At 40.8% G+C, this 24,013-nt stretch overlaps 1 protein-coding gene across 1 annotated transcript in view; it reads left to right on the top strand.

Annotated features, from left to right (window-relative positions):
• Positions 1-3,962: 3,962 nt before the first annotated feature.
• The window catches only part of Tpte2 (transmembrane phosphoinositide 3-phosphatase and tensin homolog 2), a 137,004-nt gene continuing 116,953 nt past the window's right edge, over positions 3,963-24,013 (top strand). The window contains exons 1-3 of the mRNA XM_013011816.1: positions 3,963-4,187; positions 8,542-8,640; positions 10,707-10,810. Coding sequence (XP_012867270.1) covers positions 3,963-4,187; positions 8,542-8,640; positions 10,707-10,810 — 428 coding nt within the window. The remainder of the gene's footprint in view (positions 4,188-8,541; positions 8,641-10,706; positions 10,811-24,013) is intronic.

Here is a 24,013-nt window from a genome sequence, read left to right as displayed (position 1 = left end):
ATTGTTGTCTTGTGCTTGAGACCAGTACTCTTATTTGGTTTCTTTGTCAGGAGATTTGGGACTATCACATTCTTCAAAGACTTTTTTTGCTGTGTTTTGAGAAATGGGATTAGTCAGAAATATAGTTCATTTCCTAAAATGTCAGTTGGCTAAGATTTGTTCTCATCTTACTCTGTCTTAATAGAATGTGCCACATAGCAGGCATTTTTCTTACAGAAATTTTTTCTTTAAAAAACATTTTTAAGGTAACAAAAGTTTAAAAAGGCTTTCTTCCATGGTCCTTGGACACATATTTCGTGTAAACTTCCCTATGTCATTTTTAACATCTGCAAAATAGGGACTAGCACATATTCTTGCTTTTGACAATGTATGTACGTAAGGTATGTTCCTAAGGTCTACAAATGGTAATGGGAAAGCTGGTAACTAAATTAAATCATAGGTACTTTTTCCTTTAATTTAAAAAATAATTAAACATTTTTCTTTAATTATTTCCTTGATATATTTTAGTATTATTAGACTACATGCATAGTATTAGAGGGTTTCAATCTGATAATTGTATAGATATGTGCTGGGTACTTGGAACAAATTTATCCCCTCTACTGTCCTCTTTCTCTCTAGGTTTAAAGTGTGGTCACTGGGTTTCATTGTATTATGTACTGTGATTCTCTTTATCTCTAAATACTTTTTATCTTCCTACCCCCTCCTGCTGACCCCTTCCCAGACAAATACCCTTTTTATACTGATGTGGTAATCATCATCATCATTATCATCATTATCATTATTTTAGGTCTAGATTCTACATATGAATGAACACATGCTATACGTAGCTTTAAATGTTTTATTTAAAAAATTTTGCTATTATTAAGTAGTTGTATAAAGAGGTTACAGTTCCATAAGTCAGGTTATGAACACAAAGCTTCTTGACCATGTTACCCCTTCCAATGTTATCCCTCCCCTATTTTCATACCCATCCATAGTTACATAGTTTATGTTTTACATAGTTATATTTAGCTGAGTTTGGTTTATTTGAACATGGTCTACAGTTCCACCCATTTTTCTGCAAATGACATAATTTCATTCTTTGTGGCTGAATAATACTACATGGTCTATATTTACCACAGTTTCTTTTTTTTGGGGGGGGCGGTCCAGTCATTGGCCTGAACTCTGGGCCTGGGCGCTGTCCCTCAGCTCTTCAACTCAAGGCTAGCGCTCTACCACTTGAGCCACAGCACCACTTCTGGCTTTTTTCCCCCTGCTTATATGGTGCTGAGGAATCGAACCCAGGGCCTCACGCATGCAAGGCAAGCACTCTACCACTGAGCCACCTTCCCAGCCCAATATTTACCACAGTTTCTTCACGCATTCATTGGTTTTTGGATCACCTAGGCTGATAGTATAGCTCAGCTATTATTGTGAACAGTGGCACAATGTACTTGGGTGTGCAGATATCTCTCCTGTGTGTTGATTTACAATATTTTGGATTACCCAAGTACAGCAAGGTCAAAATGTCAGTCTAATTTTTAGTATTAAAAATTACTTTATTGCTATTATAGCGGTGATGTACAGAGGGATTACAATTACATGAGTCAGGTAATGAATACATTTCTTTTTGTACAGTGTCTTCTGTTAGTATTTTGAGGAGCCTCCATACTGATTTCTATAGTTGTTACACTAGTTTACATTCCTATCAACAGCCGTCCGTACTTCCTACCTCCCTTGTCATCACCAACATTGATTGTTTCCTTGATGATTGCCCTTATGACTGGAGTGAGATGGAATCTCAGTATAGTTTTCGTATTATTTTGTAGCTAAGGATGTCAAACATCCCTTCATGTATTTATTTATTGGCTGCTTGTGTTTCTTCCTTTGAGAATTGTTCCTTCAATTCATTTGTCCATTTATTAATTGGATTACTTGTTTAGTGTTTACTTTTTATTTCTTTCTCTTAAAAGTATTTATCTAATTTGACAAATATAATTTGTATGTATTTATCAAGTACAAAAATTACAAGGCAGTAGGTGTGGGCGTTTATTTCTGTCTTTGATTTGTTCCATTGGTCTTTGAGTACCATGCTGTTTTTGCTACTTATGGCTCCTATAATATAATTTGAAGTTCAGTACTGTGATTCCTCCAGCATTGCTCTTTCTGCTCAGGATTACTTTGTTATTTGGGATCTTTGATGTTTCCATATGAACCTTAGGGCTTCTTTTTGTTTCTTCAAGGGATTTTTATTTCTACATTAAGATTTTGGTGGGATTTACATTGAATTTGTATATTGCTTTTGGTAGTTTAGGTATTTTTACACTAATCTTCCAGTCTGGGACATATGTTTCATCTTCTGCTGCTTTCTTTAATTCCTTCAACCTTTTAGTTTTCATTATAGAGGTCTTTAACTTTCTTACATTAAAATATGTTGAAGTGACTGTTGCTTTATGTAAAATTTACATACAATCATATAGCCACTTCCCTTTATATAAATTAGACTCTTTAATTGCATTTACGCTGGTTAAGACTTGACACTTACAAAAAGCAGTTTTGTACCTGTTTATCCCCTACCAAGCTACATATACATGTCTTTTGTTCTTGCTATCTTCAGCGTCAATGGCAAAAAAATTGGGATAATTACTAAAGTATTTAGAATTTGCTAGGCAAGCACTTTATTGGCATTGGAAACTGCATGCATGCAGTATAAGTTGTGGATACTATATTAAAGAAGAGAAAGAGATTCCTTGAATTAATTTTTTAGGGGGTGATACAATAATATACTAATGGTTATTGTATTAAAAATGTAAGAGAGAATATTAGTTCTAGTTTGTAATAAATATCAATATCCCAAATTCATGATACTACACACTGAAATGGGCCAGTCAAAACTCTGTACTTGAATGGGTAGATACCTTCATTACATTCAATGATACATTCATGAAAATAATGGAACCATACAACTTGAAGATATGGGTGGGGTTATGAAAGATGAAGAACAATGGAAGAGGTGACATTGATCAGGATGAATTGTATTCATAAACAGATTTGTTGAATTGAAACCCCTTTGTACGACTACTTAAAGATAATTAAGTATTCCTTTCCTTGTTAATGACAAAACAAAACAAGTACTAGACTCTATGCACACACCTCCTCTCACTATCCTGTCTTTTTTTTTGTTTTTTGGGCGGTTGTGTGCTTGAATTCAAGGCGTGAGCATTGTCCCTGAGCATCTTTGTGCTCAAGGCTAGCTCTCTACCACTTGAGGCACAGCACCAACTCCAATTTTTGAGTAATTTATTGGGGATAAGAAGCTCACGGTGACTTGTCGGGCGGGTCTGGCTTCGAACCATGCTCTACGGATCTCAGCTTCTTGTGTAGCTAGGATCGCAGGTGGGAGTCACTGGCACCAGCCATATCTGTCCTGTTTTTGAAATAGTCTTATACGTGGCTCAGGCTAGCCTGGAAGCCAGTGATCGGCTTCCTGGGATTATGGGCATGTACCCCATGTCGCTCTTCACCTGGACTTTATTTTCAGGCAGTATTTGAAACTTTTGTAATCGGTCGGACAAGAGCTGTAAGGCATAAATCTTTCCAGGGTGGGCGTGAGTGCGGGTGAGGGCCTGGAGCGGCGCCCCAGAAGCTGAGCGCGCGCCTGCACGCACGCGTACCTGCGTAAGTCCGCATGCGCAAGGGAAGGCCGGGCCGTGGGATGGTCGGCTTGGGGTTGGTCAGAGGGTGCTGAGGCGCGCACCGGAGCGGTGTGGGCAAGATGGCAGTTCCGACGTTTTCCTGGCTTGTCTCAGCCATGCGCTGAGCCCCGATAAGGAGGAGGCGATGGGTCTGTGTTTGGGGTGCCTGAGGAGCAGGAGGGGAGTAACTCCAGAGTTGCAAGTACTGGAGAGGAGATGGGCGCAGTGGCTGTGAAGGCCCAGTGGGCCGAACCATCCGCATTCTCCCCATCGTCATCTTGGGGTGGGATGGGAGGAAGGCCCGGGTGGAGATCTCCGGCTGTCCGCGGCCTTGGCGACGGCGCTCTCCGGTGCTCTCCCACCCTTCCCTCGCCGTCCCGCCGTCCCACGTGGACGTGCGCACCCAGGCCGCCCACCAGGTGCTGGCTCCAGGCTTCGTTGAAGGATAAACACACGACTACTGGCCATAGCTTACACCTGCTTCCAATCCGCCTGCACCCCGAGGAGCTCAGAGTATGAGAGAGTCCATGTTCCGACCCATGTGGAACCTCGTGCCTCGAATCGCTGGTGGAGCTGCCCAGGATCCTACGAAAGGAAGAACCGGCCTTGTCTAGGAGGAAGTGCTGTCGTTGTTATCAGGTCTCAGTAACCAGGCTCTGCCCTCTCTGTCTATGTGGATCATGTATGCAGTCAGGTGTCTGTTGTCAGCGATTAGAGTCGAGCAAAACCAAGAGTTTTTGCAGGAGTTGACCCAAGAGAAGAAAGACCTTATAGAAAAACTTTCTTCTCTAAAATAAAAAAGTTGGTACCCAATATGCAATTACTTAAAACATTTGGAGGATGCATGTTCAAAGACTTCCTACAAAAGCCAGAAGTCATGGGAATTGTATTAGCAGTAACGTGGAACTGGAAGGAGAAAGATGCACACAAGGAGGCTGAAGCAGTTGGTATCCACAGGTCAAACAAAAACAAGAGCCCCAAATCTTCAACCTAAATTTTACATCTCTACAAAAGTTCTCCGAATTTATCATGGATTTAAATGCAAGATGTAAAATTGTAATAAAAAATTAGAAAAAAGTCATGGGGAAATCATTTTCAATGTTTTTTGGATTTCAAAAGCACAGTGTATAAGAAGAAAACTTGGTATTTGACTTCATCAAAGTCAACATGTTTTGTTCTGCAAAAACAATTTTAAAGACAAGCTACATATTTAGAAATTAGTTGCAAGCTGTAGTGTCTTCATCAGCGTGGAAAACAGCATACTGAAAACTTTCTGATTACATTTTAATTAGAAAGTGTCCAAGAATTTAATAGACGTGTCACTGAAAAGAAAATACGAATAGCAAGTGAGGACTGAAAAGATGCTGCACTTCGTAAGTCATAGGGAATTCAAATTAAAACCACAAGGAAATATGACTTCACACATTTATCAGAATGGCTAATGGGAAAATAATGAACATATAGAATGTTGAGGATTCAAAATGGTTTCTCATCGATTGATGATAGGAATGTAAAATAATATATCTACACTGGAGAAGAGTTTGGAAATTTCTCTATGAAGTTAATTTACTCTGCAACCCAACACTTGCACTTCTAGACATTATACCAGACAAATGAAAACCTGTTTGGGCTCTAAAACCTGTACAGCTTCATTGCATCTTTATTTGTAAAAGTCCTAAACTGGAAACAAACCAGATGTCTCGTAATGGGTAAATGGCTAAACAAATCAGCATTCTCCTGGATGACTCCTCTGTGTCAAAAAGGAACAGACTCAATAAATACAGGTTAGAGAGACCTTGGGGGGTATTTTGGTGTGTTTAATAAAAGTCCCAAAAGGTTATATACTGTGTGATCACATTTGTATAATTAAAATGTCAAAGTTAAATGAACAAAATTAGTGGTTGCTGGGACAGTGACTGGGTAGAGTGCAGCATTCCTAAGAAGGTGAGTTGACCCAAGGAGTTCATTTGTGCAGATGGGATTGTCTGGTATCTTGATTATAGTGCTATGACTGTATAGGTCTTTATAAGTCTGTAATCTACTTAGTATTATATTGTTAGTATTTTGGTTAAGGGTATATAGAGTTCTGTAATGTTTTTGGAACTTCCTATAGATTTATATTGAAAAAAGTTTTTAAGTTTTAAGTATATATCTTAAAAAAAACAGCAAAACTCCTGTGTATTAATTCCATTACAGAGTTGCTAATTATCATTTAATTTATGATAAGATGGGTACCTGGGCTGGAGGATTTTCTCTTGTCCCCATTAGTCCCATTCTCATAGTATGATATGAATCAGAACTGTTACAAGTGATAGACTTGAAATACCTGGCAATTGATATTTGGTGTTTTGTGTTGTTTTGTTTTGTTTGGTGGGTTGTGGGGCTTGAACTCAGGACCTGCACACTGGTTCATGAGCTTTTTCACTCAAAGCTGGCTCTCTGCCATTTTGCAGCACAACTCTAGTTCTGGTTTTCTGATGGTTAATTGGAGATGAGTTTCATGGTGACTTTTCTGCCTGGGTCTGGCTCTCAATGTCCTGAGTAGCTAGGATTACAGGCATGAGCCACTGAAAACCCGGCAGGTGGTGTTGTTCTTTGGCACAACTTTGAGATGTCATAAATCGTTTTTGGGTGTTGTAGTAATGTTTATTAAAAATGAAGTTCCTGTAGCACAGTATCTCTGTATGTTCCCAGGAATGAGTGGTATATAATAGCCAGCAACCATAATAGCTAATATCCCACATGGCCCCCTTTATCACTTTTGAGCAAATTATTTTTTGTTTATAGAATAGCCTAACAATGAATAAATGTATAAACTGTTACGTCCGTGTCATTGTTTATTCCTGCCCCTTTGAGTTTTTGAGAGAGGGTCTCATTATGCAGCCTCAGGCTGGCCTCAAACTTGAGTTCCTGCTGTCACTGACTCATACTAGTGATTATACATGTGTATCACAATGCCTGCCTATTTTTATGGGAGAAATGCGTCTCAATATAATGGCTAATATTTTTCAGGAAAAAAAAAAGGTTTTACTTCCATTTTTCCTCTTTCCTTTTATAGCTTACTTGTTTTTGGAGGGAGGCATACTGGGGATGAATTCAAGGCCTTATGTTTGTTATGTAGGAGCTCTACCACCTGAGCCATGCCCTTATAGTTTTTTGCCAGTTGTGGGGCTTGAACTCTGGGCCCTGGCACTGTCCCTCAGCTCTTCAGCTGAAGGCAAGTGGTCTACCACTTGACACACAGTGCCACATCTGGCTTTTCTGTTTATGTCATGCTGAGGAATCCAATGCAGTTCCTCATGCATGTGAGGCAAGCACTCTACCACTGAGCCACCTTCCCAGTCCCTGTAGTTTCTTTTTTAAGAATTTAATTTTTATTGTTTGGTGCCAGTTCTGGTGCCTGAACTCTGTGCCTGGGCCCTGTCCTTGGATGTCTTTAAGCATCAGCCTTAAGCCAAAAAAGGAAGGGACAGTGTCCAGGCCCTGAGTTCAGGCATCAGCCTTAAGCCAAAAAGGGAAGGGACCGTGTCCAGGCCTTGAGTTCAGGCCACAGTAATAGCGCAAAAAAAAAAAAAAAGAAATAAAACTATTAACTATAACAAGACTTATTAGAGAAAAGGTGAATAAATGCCAGTAGGAGTTTGTTCTTCGTTCTTGAAGCTGGGGACCAAATCCCACTTAATACACTTCAATCCCACTTAATACAACATGAAACATAGTCTTTGGGATCTGGAAAGAAGTATATGAGTGGATATTTATTCTGAACTGGTATTCTATATATACAGTCAGTGCTTATAAATCTTGAACGATGTGGAAGGGATATCTAGGACAGCAGATTTGTCATTTTGGCAGGCATGTTGCATGTGGATTTGTTTTACTGGTGAAGGAGGGAGGCTACCCAGAAGAGTATATGAGAGCTAGGCTACTCCATAGCTTAGATTTACAGTTGCTTATCATGCCCTCACACCCTACCTTCGCTGTTACTCTTTTCTGTAAGTTTGCTGGTGGACATCTTATTCTTCCCAATGTGTGTTTTGCCAACAGCTTCACCTCTTCATGTGAAGTCCTTTTCCACCCTTCTAGTAGACTCATGAACTCATCTTTAACACTCATATTCCTCTACAGAATTTCTAGAGGTACCTGTTTCTTTACTTTTTATTTCCTTTTGTTGCTTGCATGCTAGGCAAGTACTCTACTACTGAGCTATACTCCTAGCTCTATTTTTCTATTGTTTTTTCTGTCTCTTTTATACTTCTTTTAGCTCTCCTGCAGGCTGCTTTTATTTTATTTTTTTGTTGGACGAGTTTGTACAGTATTCTTGTCTCATCTTAAGAAATTTGCTTGTCAGTAATATTTTGTCAGTATTCCAAATTACTGGAAATATTTCTCATTATTTCCTTTTTCTTTCTCTTTCCCACATCTGATTGATCAACAAACTATTAGTCATCTTACATTTTCAATATAGCAATAAGTGGTGTTCTTCATTATGGTATCTTTAGACAGTTTCATAATTGTGGGAACATCAGAATGTACTTAACATAAGCTAATACTACTGTGATCTCACTGGGTCATATAACCTTAGGGGAGACCACCCTTGTATCATTCACCCAAGCAGTATCATGTGGCACACACTGTATGTACAGATTCCATGTCTTATCTTTTCTCTAGCTGCCCTTGCTCCATGCCTCTGTAATTGCTAACTTGGTGATTGGTGCATCTCTTGATAGGCTTTCCTACAGGCTTTCTTCAGTAGGGCCAGAGAGATTCCCTGCTTTAGACCTGTTCCTAGTACCTGGATTACAAACATAACTAAGAGCCCTTCTATTGGCCTACAGGTGTCTTTCCTGTCACATTCATCTCCTTTCAGGCCAAGCATCTTCCTGACTCAGGATTTGACAACATCCTTTACTTCCGTTTGGAACATGGCTTGGCTGACCTCCTTTACCTCACCTCCCTTACTCAGATGGTACCTTCAGTACCGTCTTCCCTGGTCACTCTTGGTTATACACTGTACTGCCTCCTCTTCAGTGTATGCCTGTACTATCTTTTTTGCTGCTTCATTTTTTTTTGTTTTGTTGATTGCCATTTGTCTTCACAAAGACAAACATCTTCTGCTCATTTAGTTAACTCAGGGCAGAATAGGACCTCAGGAACTGTAGTTCCCTGAATGTACTTTACCCGCACCTGTGTTCACTGTGAGCCTCTCGGTCTGACTGGGGTGATGGAGGATGGAGGAAGGTCACTAAAACATCAGCTTTTTTTTACTTTCCAGCTACACATGTCTCGAGTATAGGAGACACCTTCACACTGGGAGTGCTCATGGATTTCAAGGCGGGAGAGGCCAAGCATCCCAGGAGAAGTGTGTTAAATAACTGGCCTTATTTCACATGCAGTTCACACAACAAGGAGTTGAGAGGGGCCCTGTGCTCTCTGGTGCTGCTTTCCTCCTCCCAGTCTTGACTTTGGTTTCTTTAATGGAAGAGGTGGTTGAAGGCTGCTCACCAGCTAGGACATGTATTGCTACTGTGCAGCACTAAGAAACTTCTAGTATCATTCTGAAAACAAAACCTACATGAAGACAGGTGCTCGGCTTTTCACTGCTTCTAAGAGTCAACAATACTGAGTTAGGCGCTGATTACATTTTCTTGCCAGGGACCTTGTTGTGTACTGCTCTCTGGATAGTATTTTCAAGTGATTAAATTTGGAGTTATGATGTTGTGGGATTATGCTTTGAAATGAGGTATAAGTGGGCATCCCTATCCCTGCCTTCCCATCGATCCATATCCTGGTGATTATCTAACTTCAAAATTCCAGGCACTGGATGGAGTTGGAGATAGTAGACTAAGCACACAGTGAAGAGTTTGGCTTTTCAAGTAAAATGTGGACTTGCACAGAGCCAGTAGTACCATTTTAGTTCCTTGGGACTTTTGGGATAGTTTTCCACATATTGAACTCTGTTTTTATTTCTTCAGAAAGGCCACTGAAACCAGAAACGAGGACTGACGGGAAATACCTTTGGAAACTTACTATGTAGAGAAAAGGTAACTGACAAAATGCTAGATTAGATGCTAGTTATGTTTTGTCTTTAAACTCCTTTTTTTTTGCTCTTTGAAGAGGGATTTACATTTTCTTCTGCCTGTTAAAGCTCTTCATGGGTTTTTAAGAAAAAGGAGCTGTTTAAATCTGATGGGAATGATCTTTTAGACCTATGGATGACTATATATGGAAAAGCTGGGGTTATCATGTAGAGGGAGGTGCTCCACTGTGGTTGTTCAGGTGACCTGAATGTGCTCCCCTCTTTGGGGACCAGCTTTAAACACAGCAGATGCCAGCACCAAGCTTAACCAAGTAAGAATGAGGAAATTCAAACTCTTAGCACCTGTGACTAGTTCACGCTGTTCACACACATATCAAGTTCTGCTCACACTGAAGCTGCATATGGGGGCCTAGTCACTGTTGCTGTAAGAACTTCAACTTTGAAGTTCCAGACTTTGATGTGATTAAAGTCTCAGTCTTAAAATCCCTCTGTGTATCATAACATTTTTTGTTTGTTTTGTTCATTTGTTCACTTCGTTTCTGCTATTTATATTTGCAATGAAACACTAAGCAAATGGTGCTTCTGTCAGTATATAACCATACAAACTGCATGTGTATATTATGTAGCTTTATGCAGAAATCACGCCCTGGCAGAAGTATATTTGGCCTTTCAAATTAAGTGCATAAAGCTACCAGCCAGATGGTTATTTCATCAAGGACAACAAAAGCAGCAAGTTTTCTCTTGTAGAACAATCATGGGCACAAGTTATATTATGTAAAATAGAGGCTCTGTCATAAAGTTTTAGGATGTAGGGTACAAGAAGGGAGGTGATGGGCAAAATCTTCCATAAATGAAAGTAATTCCATGAAACCCTGAGATGAATAGTAGTTCTTAAATGCCTGTGCTTGGATCCAGATCCTAGTGGATCCAGATCCACTAGGACACTTCAGTATGTTTCCAGCTAGCTCATCATCAACTTCCTGCTGTATCCATAGGCCAAAAATAGTGAGTCATTGGCAGGGAATGCTCGAATCATAGTAGGTTTCAATCCAGAATATAAAACTGTTATTCCTAGGAGACAAAATGGTGATGAAAGACTGTGAGAATCCCCTTAGGGATAGTCATGTGCTATAAAACCCATCAAGTGAAGAAAGAATTTATTTCCAGGTATCCCTAAGGAAAATAGTCAAAACAAGACAAGGATCAGGCCTTCTCACAAAGGTGATTCATGGTAGGGGCAAAACAGTTCATTTCCATGCCTGGCTAACTCCTGGGAAATGGATGGCGCAGCAGCAAGGCCTACCATGGCCAGAAAGAGGTAATTGGAGCCATAGGTGACAGCAAGAGCACCAACAGTGAAGGCTTTGAGGATGAATTGGATAAGGGAAACATGCGTACTTTGTAAAACTATAGTGTCGTGCAAACTTAAGGAAGTTGGGGGTTACTAGTATTAAGTAGAGTTTGTGTGCTATTGGGGCATGAATTAAACAATTCGTGTGTGTGTGTATGTGTGTGTGTGTGTGTGTGTGTGTGTGTGCTAATACTAAGTCTTGAACCCAGGACCTAGTTGCTATTCCTGGGCTTTTGTACTCATAGTTGGCGTTCTATCAATTGAGCTACAGTTCTACTTTCAGCCCTTTGCTGGTTAATTGGAAATAAAAAGTCTCTTGAGCTTTCCTGCCCAGGCTGGCTTTAAATTACACCCCTCAGATTCAGCCTCTCAAGTAGTAAGGATTACAGTTGTGAGCCACCAGTGCCCAGCCTAACCAAAGTTTTAAAATATATAATGGCTGCCAGAACAGGTTTTCACAGATTCCATGGAGTTGGTTACTATACAAGTTAACACTTAAAGTCATTATTCTCCTGCCTAACTCTAAAAGTTGTTCACAAGTCACTTCAGAAGCTGCTTGCTTATTTCTGACTTCAGAAATGTCATCACTAAGGATGTTGTACTTTCTGTAAACCCTTATTGGTCCTCTTACACATTATGTTTGCATAGATCTATACTTTCTAAGAACAAGTGATGTTACCTTCAAACCATAGGAAGTCCACATCTTCGACAATCCATTTAGGCCATTTAGAACAAAAAAATCATGCCAAACCCCTGCCCAGGTATTAGGGGGTAGTTGATAGGACCAACAACAAAAGAACCAATTGTTTGGGTGTGCCTAATCTGTTTCTGTACTCAACACACTCACCTTCAGTTTTCAAAACACTAAGAAAGATTTCAACAAACCCTACCTGCTTTCCAGACATGGAAATGACTTAAATTCTTTTTTTTTAATTAAATTTAATTTTTTTTGTGAACATACTGTACAGAGGGGTTACAATTACATGGGCAGGATAATGCGTACATTTCTTATCAAGCATTGCAGCCTCCTCCTTTGTTTACCCTTCACATCCCTTCCCAGCCTCCCCCCCACCTCCCCCCAATTCTCCCCCCTTCCCCCCAACATTGTAAACCTCCCCCCTTCCCCCGCACCAACCCTCCCCACCAACATTGTACTTCTCATTGTTGCAACAGGTCCACCTGTAAAGGACTTGAATTCTATATTTGATACAATCCGCTGGGTAGACAGCAAGCCATAGGCAAATTCCACCAATTCTGACACTTAGCATCAAAGGCACAGGGCCTAGAGGAGAAAAATGGGTGGGTGGGGGGTCTTTTGAGGAACCTCCATACTGCTTTCCAAAGTGGATGAACAAGTTTACACTCCCACCAACTATGCAGTAGGTTTCCCTTCTGTCCACATCCCCTCCAGCATCAATTGTTCTTAGAGTTCTTGATTATAGCCATTCTAACTGGGGTGAGGTGGCATCTCAATGTTGTCTTGATTTGCATTTCTTTTATGGCTAGAGAGATTGAGCATTTCTTCATGTGTCTATTGGCCATCCTTCTTTCCTCTTCAGAGAAGTTTCTTTGTAAGTCTTTAGCCCACTTATTTATTGGGCAGTTGTTTCTTTGAGGATTTGTTGGTGGTGGATTTAATTTTTTGATTTCCAGGTATATTTTAGATATGAGACCCTTGTCTGTTGTATGGCTAGTGAAGACCTTCTCCCAACCCGTAGACCTGCTGTTTTGTCCCTGTGTTGCAGCAGTAAAGGGGTGGGGCATGGAAGGTTGCATGATTTACATGGTTCCCTTCAAGCCTTAGGCTGCATCTCCCTGCAGAGGCAGCCAGAGGTGAGGGCATAGACAGCTGTGAGCGTCGCTTGGACATTTGGCTGGTCTGAACAGTATAAATAAATAAATAAATAAATAGTAAAGTGCTCTTGTATACAAAATTGAATGAAAGACAGTTCAGTTTCAGGTGATCCCCACCCAGCCTTCCTCCAACTGAAGGTATTCACAGGCAAATTGGTCAAATGCCTTACTAACCAGGCAAGCCCTTGGGAAAATGAACCTCAACAAAGATACTTTGTTTAAAAGAAATCTTGTCTTAAATCTTTGTTACCTAAAAATTATGGAAAATGTAAGGCTGATTTTCATTTTTGTGCACTTTAAGATTTGTGTGAGTGAATGTGTGTGTGTGAACGTGTTGAAGATGAAAATCGTCAGCATGTTGTAAAAAAAATGAGTGAGTTCAGGTTTGGATGTCAAATGGGTTAAAGGATTATTTTATCGTTTTAAAGAGGAACTTTAGTTAAATGACTTTCTAAGAAGTCTTTAATTTGAAAATTAAAAATTCTGTATTTTAAAATTTGGTATTTTTAAAATGCAAAAGCTGTTTACACTGTAATCAAGTTATCTGACTTAACAAAAAGATATTGGCTTTGGGGGATTTAGTTCCCTCTACTAAAATTTGGGGATAAATATTAGAAATTTAAATGAAAAAGTTTGTTTAACACTGTCAAAGTGTTCACCTGTTCTGTCTGTCTAAAACTGTGTGTTTCTTTCATGAACCAAGAGAAAAGAAAAGGGAAAAATCTTAGAAGCCAACAGAAGACCTATCTTTAGAGGTGAGGGGTGAGCTGCAGAAGTGCAGCTCAGTGGTCATGCATTACTCAGTACCACATATACAGAAAAGGCCAGAAGCGGTGCAAGGGCTCAGGAGAGTGCTAGCCTTGAGCAAAAGAAGCTCAAGGACAATGCCTGTGCCCTGAGTTCAATCCCCAGGACTGGAAAAAAATATAGGCATGGATTCCTGGATATAAAGTTTGGAAGTAAAATTGTTCTTAACATTTGTCTCAAAGTGCAAAAAGGAAAAATTAGAATTACCAAAATAATTGTTTTATTTCTATTTCAATTTGCTCTTTTAGGTTTTATGTAACAGTGCCCAGCAGGCCCACAAAAAGGAGTGAGGATTTTTAAAACTTTGTCAGCTATAACTTTCGGCCCCTAATCAATTCCAGGTAAGACCATGCTTGAAAAAACTATTTCTGATGACCATCTTTATTTCTTTTAATTGGATTAAGTGGCCTTTTATAAGACTCACTGATCTGGAAATTGTGGTCTGAAGCCTGCCCGGGCAGAGAAAGGTCCCTATGAGACTGTCACTTGTAATCAGCCAGCAGAGTTGGAGCTCAAAGTGTCAGAGTGCTAGCCTTGAGCCAGAGAGCTGAGGGACAACATTCAGGCCCAGAGTTCAAGTCCAGTGACCAACCAAGGAAAATGCCAATGAGGCATTTATCTCAGCATGGAGAAGACACTCCTGGAACTAAAGCAGTGAGGGAGCATCCAGAGGCAGTAAGCCACTGCTTGGATGCCAGAAATAATGTCAGATCCTAGAGTCGTTTGTGCTTGGTCCTTCAAAAATTGATCAGAGCCAGGAGATCATAGGAAAATAGTTTGTAAGCATATCCATGTCTGTCTACTTCACAACTGCATAAGAACTTTAGCAGTCATCTGTGATAGTGGGTAATAAAAGAGGAGATAATTTAAAATTCCAACCCTCTGTATGTGCCAAAAGTCCTAAGTGACAGTAACTTTTGAGCTGACACCAGCTACATAAAATTCATCTGTTCAGGAAAGAAAGTTTGTAAACCTGAGAATGTGTCCCTATTGATATCTGTCTGAAGGCCTGAATAGATTAGTTTCTTCAGCCAGCCAGAAAAATGCTTTTGCAAACCAAGTGCTAAGCAAGTTACACTGTTATAGCACCCCAAAAGGTCTGTGCAGTTATGAAAAGTTAAAATATTGTTCTTAATGCATCTAACCCTGGTAACCACCCTGGTAAAATAGGCTAAGGTTGTAGGTTCCTGGCTATGTAGGATCAACACCCCTGAGTCAGCTTGAAGTTACAGAAGATGGACCTTCACCCATCTACCCCCTTTTAAGATCAAGGCTTCAGAGTCAGTTTTGGAAAAAACTGATAGATAAAAGAAAGAGGCATGGGCTGGGAAGGTGGCTCAGTGGTAGAGCGCTTGCCTTGCATGCATGAGGCCCTGGGTTCGATTCCTTAGCACCACATAAGCAAAAAGAAAAAAGCCAGAAGTGGCGCTATGGCTCAAGTGGTAGAGTGCTAGCCTTGAGCTCAAGAGCTGAGGGATAGCACCCAGGCCCAGAGTTCAAGCCCCATGACTGGACCCCCCCCCAAAAAAAGAAAGAGGCATAAGAAATAGTGATAACAAGTGTGCAACTGTGGAAACTGCACCTGTTGGAGATGGTTACAAGACTAAGCCTATGTCTTTACAAAAATATCTGGATAGTATAGAGTTGTCATCTTGGTAAATTGGCCTGGCTATTGTCTAAACTGTCTTAAAAACCAGTGGGGCCACAGCCTGCCAAGCCTATTAATGTATCCATAACCAGTGTGTGTGTCGAAATTTGCAGCCTAGCAAGAGGTGTGACAGTCTTGTGGGGCCACTGACTCTGCTGCTGCTGCTACTGCACACCCTAATGAGTAAAGTTCAACAACAGCCTGACAGTCACCTGGAGGGAAATCTACATTGTTATCCTGACCACCTTCAGGATGGTAAAAGTGGACTGGACTCCTGCCTGACTCCACCACCCATGACTGCGTCTCAGGGGAAGTCTGATTCAGATCTGCTAAAAGTAAGATTTTGTGGTACATTCTTTCCATGATATCTAGCAATCCTCTCTACTCCCACAGTGGATACTGAGGGCAAGGACAACATCACTGGCCAGCCTTAGGTAGTCATGGTTATGGTTGGCTCTGGTATTACAGTCATCTGTTTCCTTCTGTGTGTGAGTAGGAGCAGCAATCCCACTAGACTGGCCATTCTCATCATTAGCCTGTGGGTGAACCTGGTTCCACGAGCCAAAGAAAAAAGTGGAAACTCAAGCTGCAAAGAAGCTCAAGAAAATGTATAAAGGGGGGCTGGGGGAGCGGTGCGGAAACCAAGTTGTTAATGAGATGGGGAAGCAGGGAGTAAAAGGGATGGATGTGCTGCATTTTATAAGACAGAGCTTATAAGACAGCATAAAGGAAGACTTTGGAAAGAGAACTGAGGAAACATAAAAATGGTTTCCGTTAGATTAGAAAGGATTTGGAAAGTAGCTGGTGTCTTAAATGTTTACTAAAGAAAGAAAATTAAGACAAACCCAGAATGTTCAAGTAAGTTGCGGATGGTGAGTGTACGTGCAAGTTGGTGTGCGTGTGGGTTGAGTTTTAAAATAGAGCTTATCTTTGTAAAAGACCTAGTGAGAGCCCGAGGAGACCAAGGCCACATCTGATGCCCATGTCTCTAACTAATGCCCAGGCGGATGAGACCTCAAACATTGCTCATCTACCCGTTTAACTGTCACTCTTTTGCCTGATCTCACCAATCCTTGCCTGAGGTTTCTAAATTCATAGTGCTACATACTCAGGCTTGTCATTCACCCCTGGGCAGAGAAAAAGATGAATTATTTCAAAGGTTTGAAATGTACATAACAGAAGGGGAAGTGTAATATCTGAGTTGCTGTTCATGGCAGAAAGTTCCTTCTGTTATCTGGCTTCAGTCCCTCCTGCTGTTGGAAATTTACTCTCTTCCCTCAACCCCCCTTTTCCTTGGGAAAAGAACATCCATGGGAACAAAAATGTGAAATCAGAAATCAGAACAAAATTATTGACAAAGGGAAAAATCTCTTGATATAGACAAACCCCAGGCAAAGCCTGACAGCCTTTGTTCCTTCTCCATCCTTGCTAAAAAGCAAAAGAACATCTCTCTCTCAGTCAAGTTTACCAAGCTGGAAGCTTTGTAGAAAGCTACTGACAACCTCAAGGCTTATCACCAGCTGCACTGGGTTGCTGTATTAGTCAGGAGCTTATAATGAAAATAATGTCTGTATTAGTGTCAATAGCATTGGTAGTATTGTTCATGCTGACCAAGCCAGGATTATGTTTTGCCTATGCTCCTGTGACTCAAGGCTATGTTTTTGCAATGTTTTGCTTCTGTACCTTGCTTGCTTGCTTGCCTCAGTAACAGGGCCTTAAGCCCACCAATTGAAGACCACCACCGAGTGGTCCCACTATAAGTGGCCTATTGCAAATTACTACGTATGATATTTACCATAAAGAACAAATGAATTTAAAGGTCATCTAACTATAACCAATGAAAAATATGCCAAGCCTGCCTTGCATGGCTCGTCTAGGTAACTCTATGTAATGTACCCCTATCAAAATGCATCCTACCCTGAGCTCAAGGCCATTCTCCTATACTCCCGGTGGTAGGAAGCGGTCCCTGTGCATGGTAGTAATAAAGTTCCTAGCTCCTTTAACTGGGTGTCTTGTAGTCTCTTTGGATCTGGGATATAAAATGTTTCATGTTTTCTCCTCAAATCCACTTGGCCCAGGAAACTTCTTGTAACACTCTGAATTTTAATGGTGCATGGGAGCCTAAAATGTTCTACAATTTTAGTGCAGCACTTATGTGCCTATGAAGAGCATCCTTGCCAGTACCTGACCTACTTTTTTATTAATGTAATAAACCTAGTCATACCACTCAATATGTTTGCTTTTCAAAACAAGTAATGCCATTTAAGTTGTTTTAGTCCCAGGCCTCAGGAAATCTGGCTTGTCAGGTGTAGGTGGCTCATTCCTGTAATCCTTGCTATTCAGGAGGCTGAGCTATGCTGGTTCTAAGACAGTTCAGGTAGGAGCTGTCTTAGAATTAACCAGCACAAAGCCAGAAGTGGAGTTGTGGCTCAGGTGGTAGAGTGCCATCCTTGAGCAAGAACAAATATAGCCTTTACATTCAGTTGTCTATAGCTTGACTCTGCACCCTGTGCTCTTTTAATAAAAGCTGTATGAATGTGAAAGAATTCTCAAATGTAGTCCCCGTTCTCATTTTGACTGCAGTAACCATTTAGACAATGTAATTTTACAAGAAACACTATATAAAATAGCAACATAATTTGTGTGGAATTATAAAGAGGTAAATTAGTCTTCTGGGATATCTCCCAAAAATTAATTCATGAACTCAACATATTGCCAGTAAGAATTTCAAGGTTTTTTTCTTTCATTTTCTTATTCTTCCTCCCTCCCTCCTTCCCTTCCTTCTCTTTCTTTCGACCTTCCTTCCTTCCTTCCTTCTTTCCTTCCCTCCCTCCCTCCTTCCCTTCCTTCCCTCCCTCCTTTTCTCCCTCCCCCCCTTATAGCAACAGCCAAGGTTACTGAAAACTCTGGAGAAGTATAATGAATGAAACACAAGAGACTCCTTTTTGTATCTGTGTTGTCCCTGGGGCTCCGACTCAGTGTTTCACACTCTCGCTTGGCTTTTCCACTCACATATGGTGCTCTACCACATGAGCCACACTACCAGTCTGGCATTCTACTTATTAGTTGGAGATACTGTCTCTTGACCTTTTCTATCTGGCTTTGAACTGTGATCTCAGCCTCCTGAGTAGCTGGATTACAAGTGTGAGTCACCAGTGCCCAGCTGACTCTTTCCTTCTTATCATGTATAAATAACATGCTAAAAAAGGAAAGAAATTCTCCAGTAACTCCTGATACAGGCTGTCTTCCCACTCTCACCAACAGAGGCACAGAGAGAATTCTAATTTAGAAACACTGATGTGATATTTCCTGTACTCCAGTATTATGAGAGAAAAAAAGTCACAATTAAAATGTATTGCTATTTAGTCTTACACCTCTATGCGTGGTTCTTTCCCTATGACAGTTAGAGAAGCTAAGATACAGGGAAATTAACTGATTTTTGGTGGGCTAGCTCAAAACAGGAACCAGAAATAGGGAGCTCTTGGTATTGTGAGGAAAGATCTCCACGTGAGCAATATAAAGTTCAATCCAACTAAACACAAAAGGCTACTGAAGACTCCTGTCACTGAGAAGCTGAGATGTGATCTGGCTTTGGAAAATGGCTTTCCCCTAGGGCTCCATACCAGACAATATGTGGAATCTTCCTGTTTCCTGTCAGTTTTATCTCCCGTGCCAGCTTCATTCTGAAGCTTCATATGATAGCTACTGGCAAGGTCAGTATATTATCTTCTCAGCTTGAAATGCATCTGAAAATATGGCGCTTCATGTACCAGAGTCCATGCAAAAGTTTCATAGAGTCTGGCTAGCTCCAGTTTAGTCACATGAGTCCATCTGTTCATGGGTCACTGAGGCTGGAGGAATAGAAGTCTCCTTTTTCCAGCTTTGAAACACATGCCTATGTCTGGCGTGTAGTAGAGTGAGAAAGATTATATAATATTTATACATTAACTGAGAGTGAAGAATGGGAGTTATTCTCAATGTCCTTATTCTTTTTTTTTAGTCATAAGCCTGAACGCTGGGCCTGGGCGCTGTCCCTCAGCCCTTCAGCTCAAGGCTAGCGCTCTACCACTTGAGCCACAGCGCCACTTCCAGCTTTTCCTGCTTAGGAATTGAACCCAGGGCCTCATGTAGGCAAGGCAAGCACTCTACCACTGAGCCACCTTCCCAGCCCTCAGTGTCCTTATTCTCAGAGGACACTAGAGATACTGTTTTCAAAATGGAAAATGAATGCTGGATGTCAAAATAAAAGCCCCTAGATCGCTGCTTCCTTTCCTTACTGCTTATCTTCTGAGTGCAGAGCCATTCCATGGCTCTCTCAGGCTTTTAAGCCCATATTTAAGTGCGAAAGGCACATTCTGTGGAGATCTTGGGAAAGAGGGAGGGGGAGGGATGAGTACCAGTGTAAAGATCTTGAAGAGAAATAAAATTTCTCAGAAATCCCAATACCTATGACATTGTTGGTTCAATAAGGTTGAATCTCAATTAGTAGACCTTTTAAGCTTAGATCTGTAGCTATACTTGAACTCAACTATAGCTACTTCTAGATTTTAAAATCTAGAAGAGCTCTGTCTTCTAAAATGAAAAAGAAAAGGTCTAGAGCCTGGTATGGGTGGCTCATGACTGTCATACTTGCTACTTATGTAGCTGAGATCTGAGGATCATGGTTCAAAGCCAGCCCAGACAGGAAAGTCCATAAGACTCTTATATCTCCAAGTAGCCACCCAAATAAAAAGGCTGTAAGGGAACTGTAGCTCAGGAAGTAGAGGACTAGCCTTCAGCAAAATAGCTCAAGGACAGCACCCCAGCCCTGATTTCATGCCCCAGCACATGCGCACGCACGCACACACGCACACGCAGAGTCTATTATCCCACAGTAATATTCCATCCCTTTGATCTTTGTCTCATCTTTCCAGCCTATGTCTTCAGGATATCAATTCTTCAACATTTTTCAGGATCTTCAACCTGTTGATCTCCTACTAACTCCTACCCATTGGCCGTCTCTTCTACATTTTCTTTCTGCCTGTGGAAGATTTAATGACCTGTCACTGAACTGACTTGTTAAAGTATTTATTTAGTTATTATTAAGTAGTTGTACAAAGGGGTTTCAACTCTAAAAGTCAGGTTATGAGTGCAATTCATCTTGATGAATGTCACCCCTTCTTTTCCCCTCCCTTCCCTACCCTCAGATCCCTTAGTTCATAATGTACATAATGTACATTGAATTTGCTACCCTTTCTTTCTCCATTCAGAAGATGTTTTGGCTTCCTAAGATTAATTTTGTTGAATGGTTTGATATTAACTGACATTAAAAAAGAAAACCTTGATATCTTCACCTGTAATTCTATTTAAGAGTCTGAGGTCTGAGAACTGAAGTTTGAAGCCAGCCCTGTAGACCAAACCAGTAAGACTCTTACTTCCAATTAAGTGCAAAGAGCTAGTGGTACTAGTGGTAGAGCACCATTGATTGAAAAAAATAAGCAAGAGCAAGAGGCCCAGTTCTAGCAAAAGACACACACACACACACACACATACCCACACACACACATACCCACAGATATATACACATTCTCCACAAAACATTAATAATTTAAATATATTCACCCTATTTTTCATCATCCCTTCCACACAAATACAAACTCTGCCTCCTTCCAGACTTATCTTTTAGGACATGTTAAAATGATGCGTAGTAATAAAATCATACAAGCGAGAACACCAGTGCTACTAGCTCCATGGCCATCTGGAAGTCATTTATTCTGCCACTTCATTCATTCCATATGGAATAAGTACCCAACTGCCATCTATTAGCTATATAATTTGTACAAAAACACAGCAAATTTTGTGGCTGTGGAGCTTACATCACGTTCTATGTAAACTACCCAGTGTCTCATACAACATAGGACTACTTGTGATCCCCTAGCCAAAGAGTGGAGGCCCACTTGAGAGACCACCCAAAGCCATCAGATGAGAGCTTTTCATCAGCAGGCCTTCCATGAGACTTGTACTAAAGTTTTTTTTTCCTTTCTTTTATTTTGAAGAGATGATCTCTCTGGAGATTGAGGGTCTTTTTCTTCATCCCAACAGTTTCACACTGGTACCCTGGGTCTTTGTGGTCTTCCAGATCTGGTGTGCCCCCTGCTTTGCCTGGGATTTGTGTGAATGAATTCTGGGAGTTCACTCTGGGGCAGGGCCAGTATCATGGGTGGAACTAATGCAAGGGTGAATGTATATATCAATGCCTATGCTAAGGGTGGGCTGAGGGTGGACTCTATGCTGAGGGCGGCACATATGCTGGGCCTGTCCCAATGCTGGGCTTGGGGCAACATTGAGGGTGGGCCTACCTGCGAACAAGCATGTAAGGATGTACCTTGGGGAAGGCCTTATGCTGGGAGCAGGCCTATGCTGGGGGCAGGCCTATGCTAAGGGTGGTAAGGGGGCGGGCAAATATATATATGTATATATATATATATATATGTGTATATATATATATATATATATACATATATTTTTTTTCCTTTAAAATCTCGATTCTACAAGTGAGAGAAAACATGATATTTGTCTTTTTAAGCTTGGCTTGTCTCACTCAAAATGATGCTCTCCAGTCCCCTCCATTTTATTGTAAATGACATGAGTTAAGTATTTCTTTATGACTTGAGTAATATTACATGATATATATATATATATGCACATATATATATATGCACTGTAATTACCTATTAGGTGTCAGGCACCTAAGCTGATTGTGACATTTGTCTGTTACAAACAAACCTGCAATAAACATGGGTATGTGGGTGTCTTCCTTGTATATTGATTAGACTCCTTCAGATATATATACCCAAGGGCAGTATGGCAGGGTTCTGACGTATACTATTTTTAGATTTTTAGAACTTCCAGGGCATTTCACATGCATATGATGTCCTTTAATCAGATTGACTACCTTTGCTTACTCCCTCTTTCCCCATTCTCTCTACCCCTTATTATTCAACAGCTTTTATCTTTTATAATGAGCTTCATTATGCCATTTTCAGTTATAGATGCACTGTTTTCCAATAATTTTCAACGTTATTTTCCTTTCTTCTTCCTCTTAATGCTACAACAGCCCTGCAAAATGTTGTATGTTTGGGTGTATGATCTCCTGTATCTGTTTACATGTGTTTTTCCACATATGAGAGAAAAAATATGACTTGCTTTTCTGAGATACCCTAACCTGTTACTGGGCATAGGATGAAGAATGGAGAGGAGATCCCCATCCAGGACTTCTCCACTTTGCATTGTCCTTCCCTTTTATTTGTAGCTAATGTAGGCTTTGTGTTATCATTCTTCCTGAATTTTCTCTTTTAAATACCCTGGTTCTGTTGATCTGGTGACAATTTTCCTGTTGCCTGTCATGTTCCCTCTGGGAGTTTGTTCCAGTACCAACTCTTTATTTTTAGCTAACATATGTCTCAGCTTAGTAAAGCCTTTTGTTTCAGAGATCTCTTAGTTTCATCAGTTTGGGTTAACAGAAGAATTCCCTCCATTAGATACAGGAGAAAAAAATGGGCAAGATAGTTGATGTTCTGAAATTATTATCCTAGGCTCTTTGGCCTTGGTACATGCTCCCCTCCTTGGGCCCCCAGTCTTTAAGGTGCCTGTGTCTTTAATTTTCTGTAGTTAGGAATGAACTACATTCCATTCCTCCTTCAGTGATGTCAAGCTGACCAGAGTCTTCTGTTTGGGGTTACCATGGGAACAAAATTCGTATTCTCATATTTGTTGTTGAATGCCCAACAGGTAAAGACCATGGGGTGAGGGTCTGAGCAAGGGTAGCCTTACTGACTTCCCAATATGTCAGTTGGGCATGACTTCTCATCTTTACCAAAAGAATAAAAATAAAATGAATGAGTTTTTTTGAGGGAGGGCTTGTGGGATAGTATGTGGAGGACAGAGGGCTGGTGGGAGGAGATGTGGGAGAGAGAAGGCTGGCTGGGGTTTTTGGAGGTCAGCTGAGTGAAGTGTTTGTGTGTATGTGTTTGCTAGTACTGGAGTTTGGACTCAGCACCTGGGCACTCTCCCTTAGCTATTTTTGCTCCAGGATAGTGCTCTTCCACTTGAGCCACAACTTCACTTTTGGCTTTTTGATGCCCTACCATAGGAGATTAGAATCCTAATGGACTCTAAGTCCTAGTAGATTTGCCTGCCTGGCCTGGCTTTGAACTTCACTCTTCAGATATGAGCTCCTAAGTTGTTGGGATTTCTGCTGAAGTTGAGTGGAAGATTTACCTGGGACCTCCCAGGGCCCACTTACCCTGAGCGTGAAATCTAGTTGTGATACTGTGTTGCTGGCCAGGAAATGGGTGATTTGTCTTAACAAGCAAGCTTGAATAGGGGGGATTAGGAATTAAAAATACTGAAAACAAAACAAAAATCCAGCAAAGTTCTTACCCTGAAAGGTAGCGGGAGAATCAACTGCCATCTAGATCTGGAATAGGGTTAGATCCTCCTTTATGTCCAGTTGTATATAAATTGAAAGATGTGAGATGGTCTGAGTCCAATCATTTTGTCCAATCATTTCCTGCTGCCCCTCACCCTCTTTTGAACCACATCAACCACAGCAGAAGCAGGGCTGGCTACAGGTCTTCTGCTTTGCCTTGCCTCTTCTGGTT

Source organism: Dipodomys ordii, unplaced genomic scaffold, assembly GCF_000151885.1.
Source record: "Dipodomys ordii isolate 6190 unplaced genomic scaffold, Dord_2.0 Scaffold1, whole genome shotgun sequence".
Classification (NCBI taxonomy): Eukaryota; Metazoa; Chordata; class Mammalia; order Rodentia; family Heteromyidae; genus Dipodomys; species Dipodomys ordii.
The sequence above is the reverse complement of the archived record's forward strand: the minus strand, read 5'-3'. Positions and strand labels throughout refer to the sequence as shown.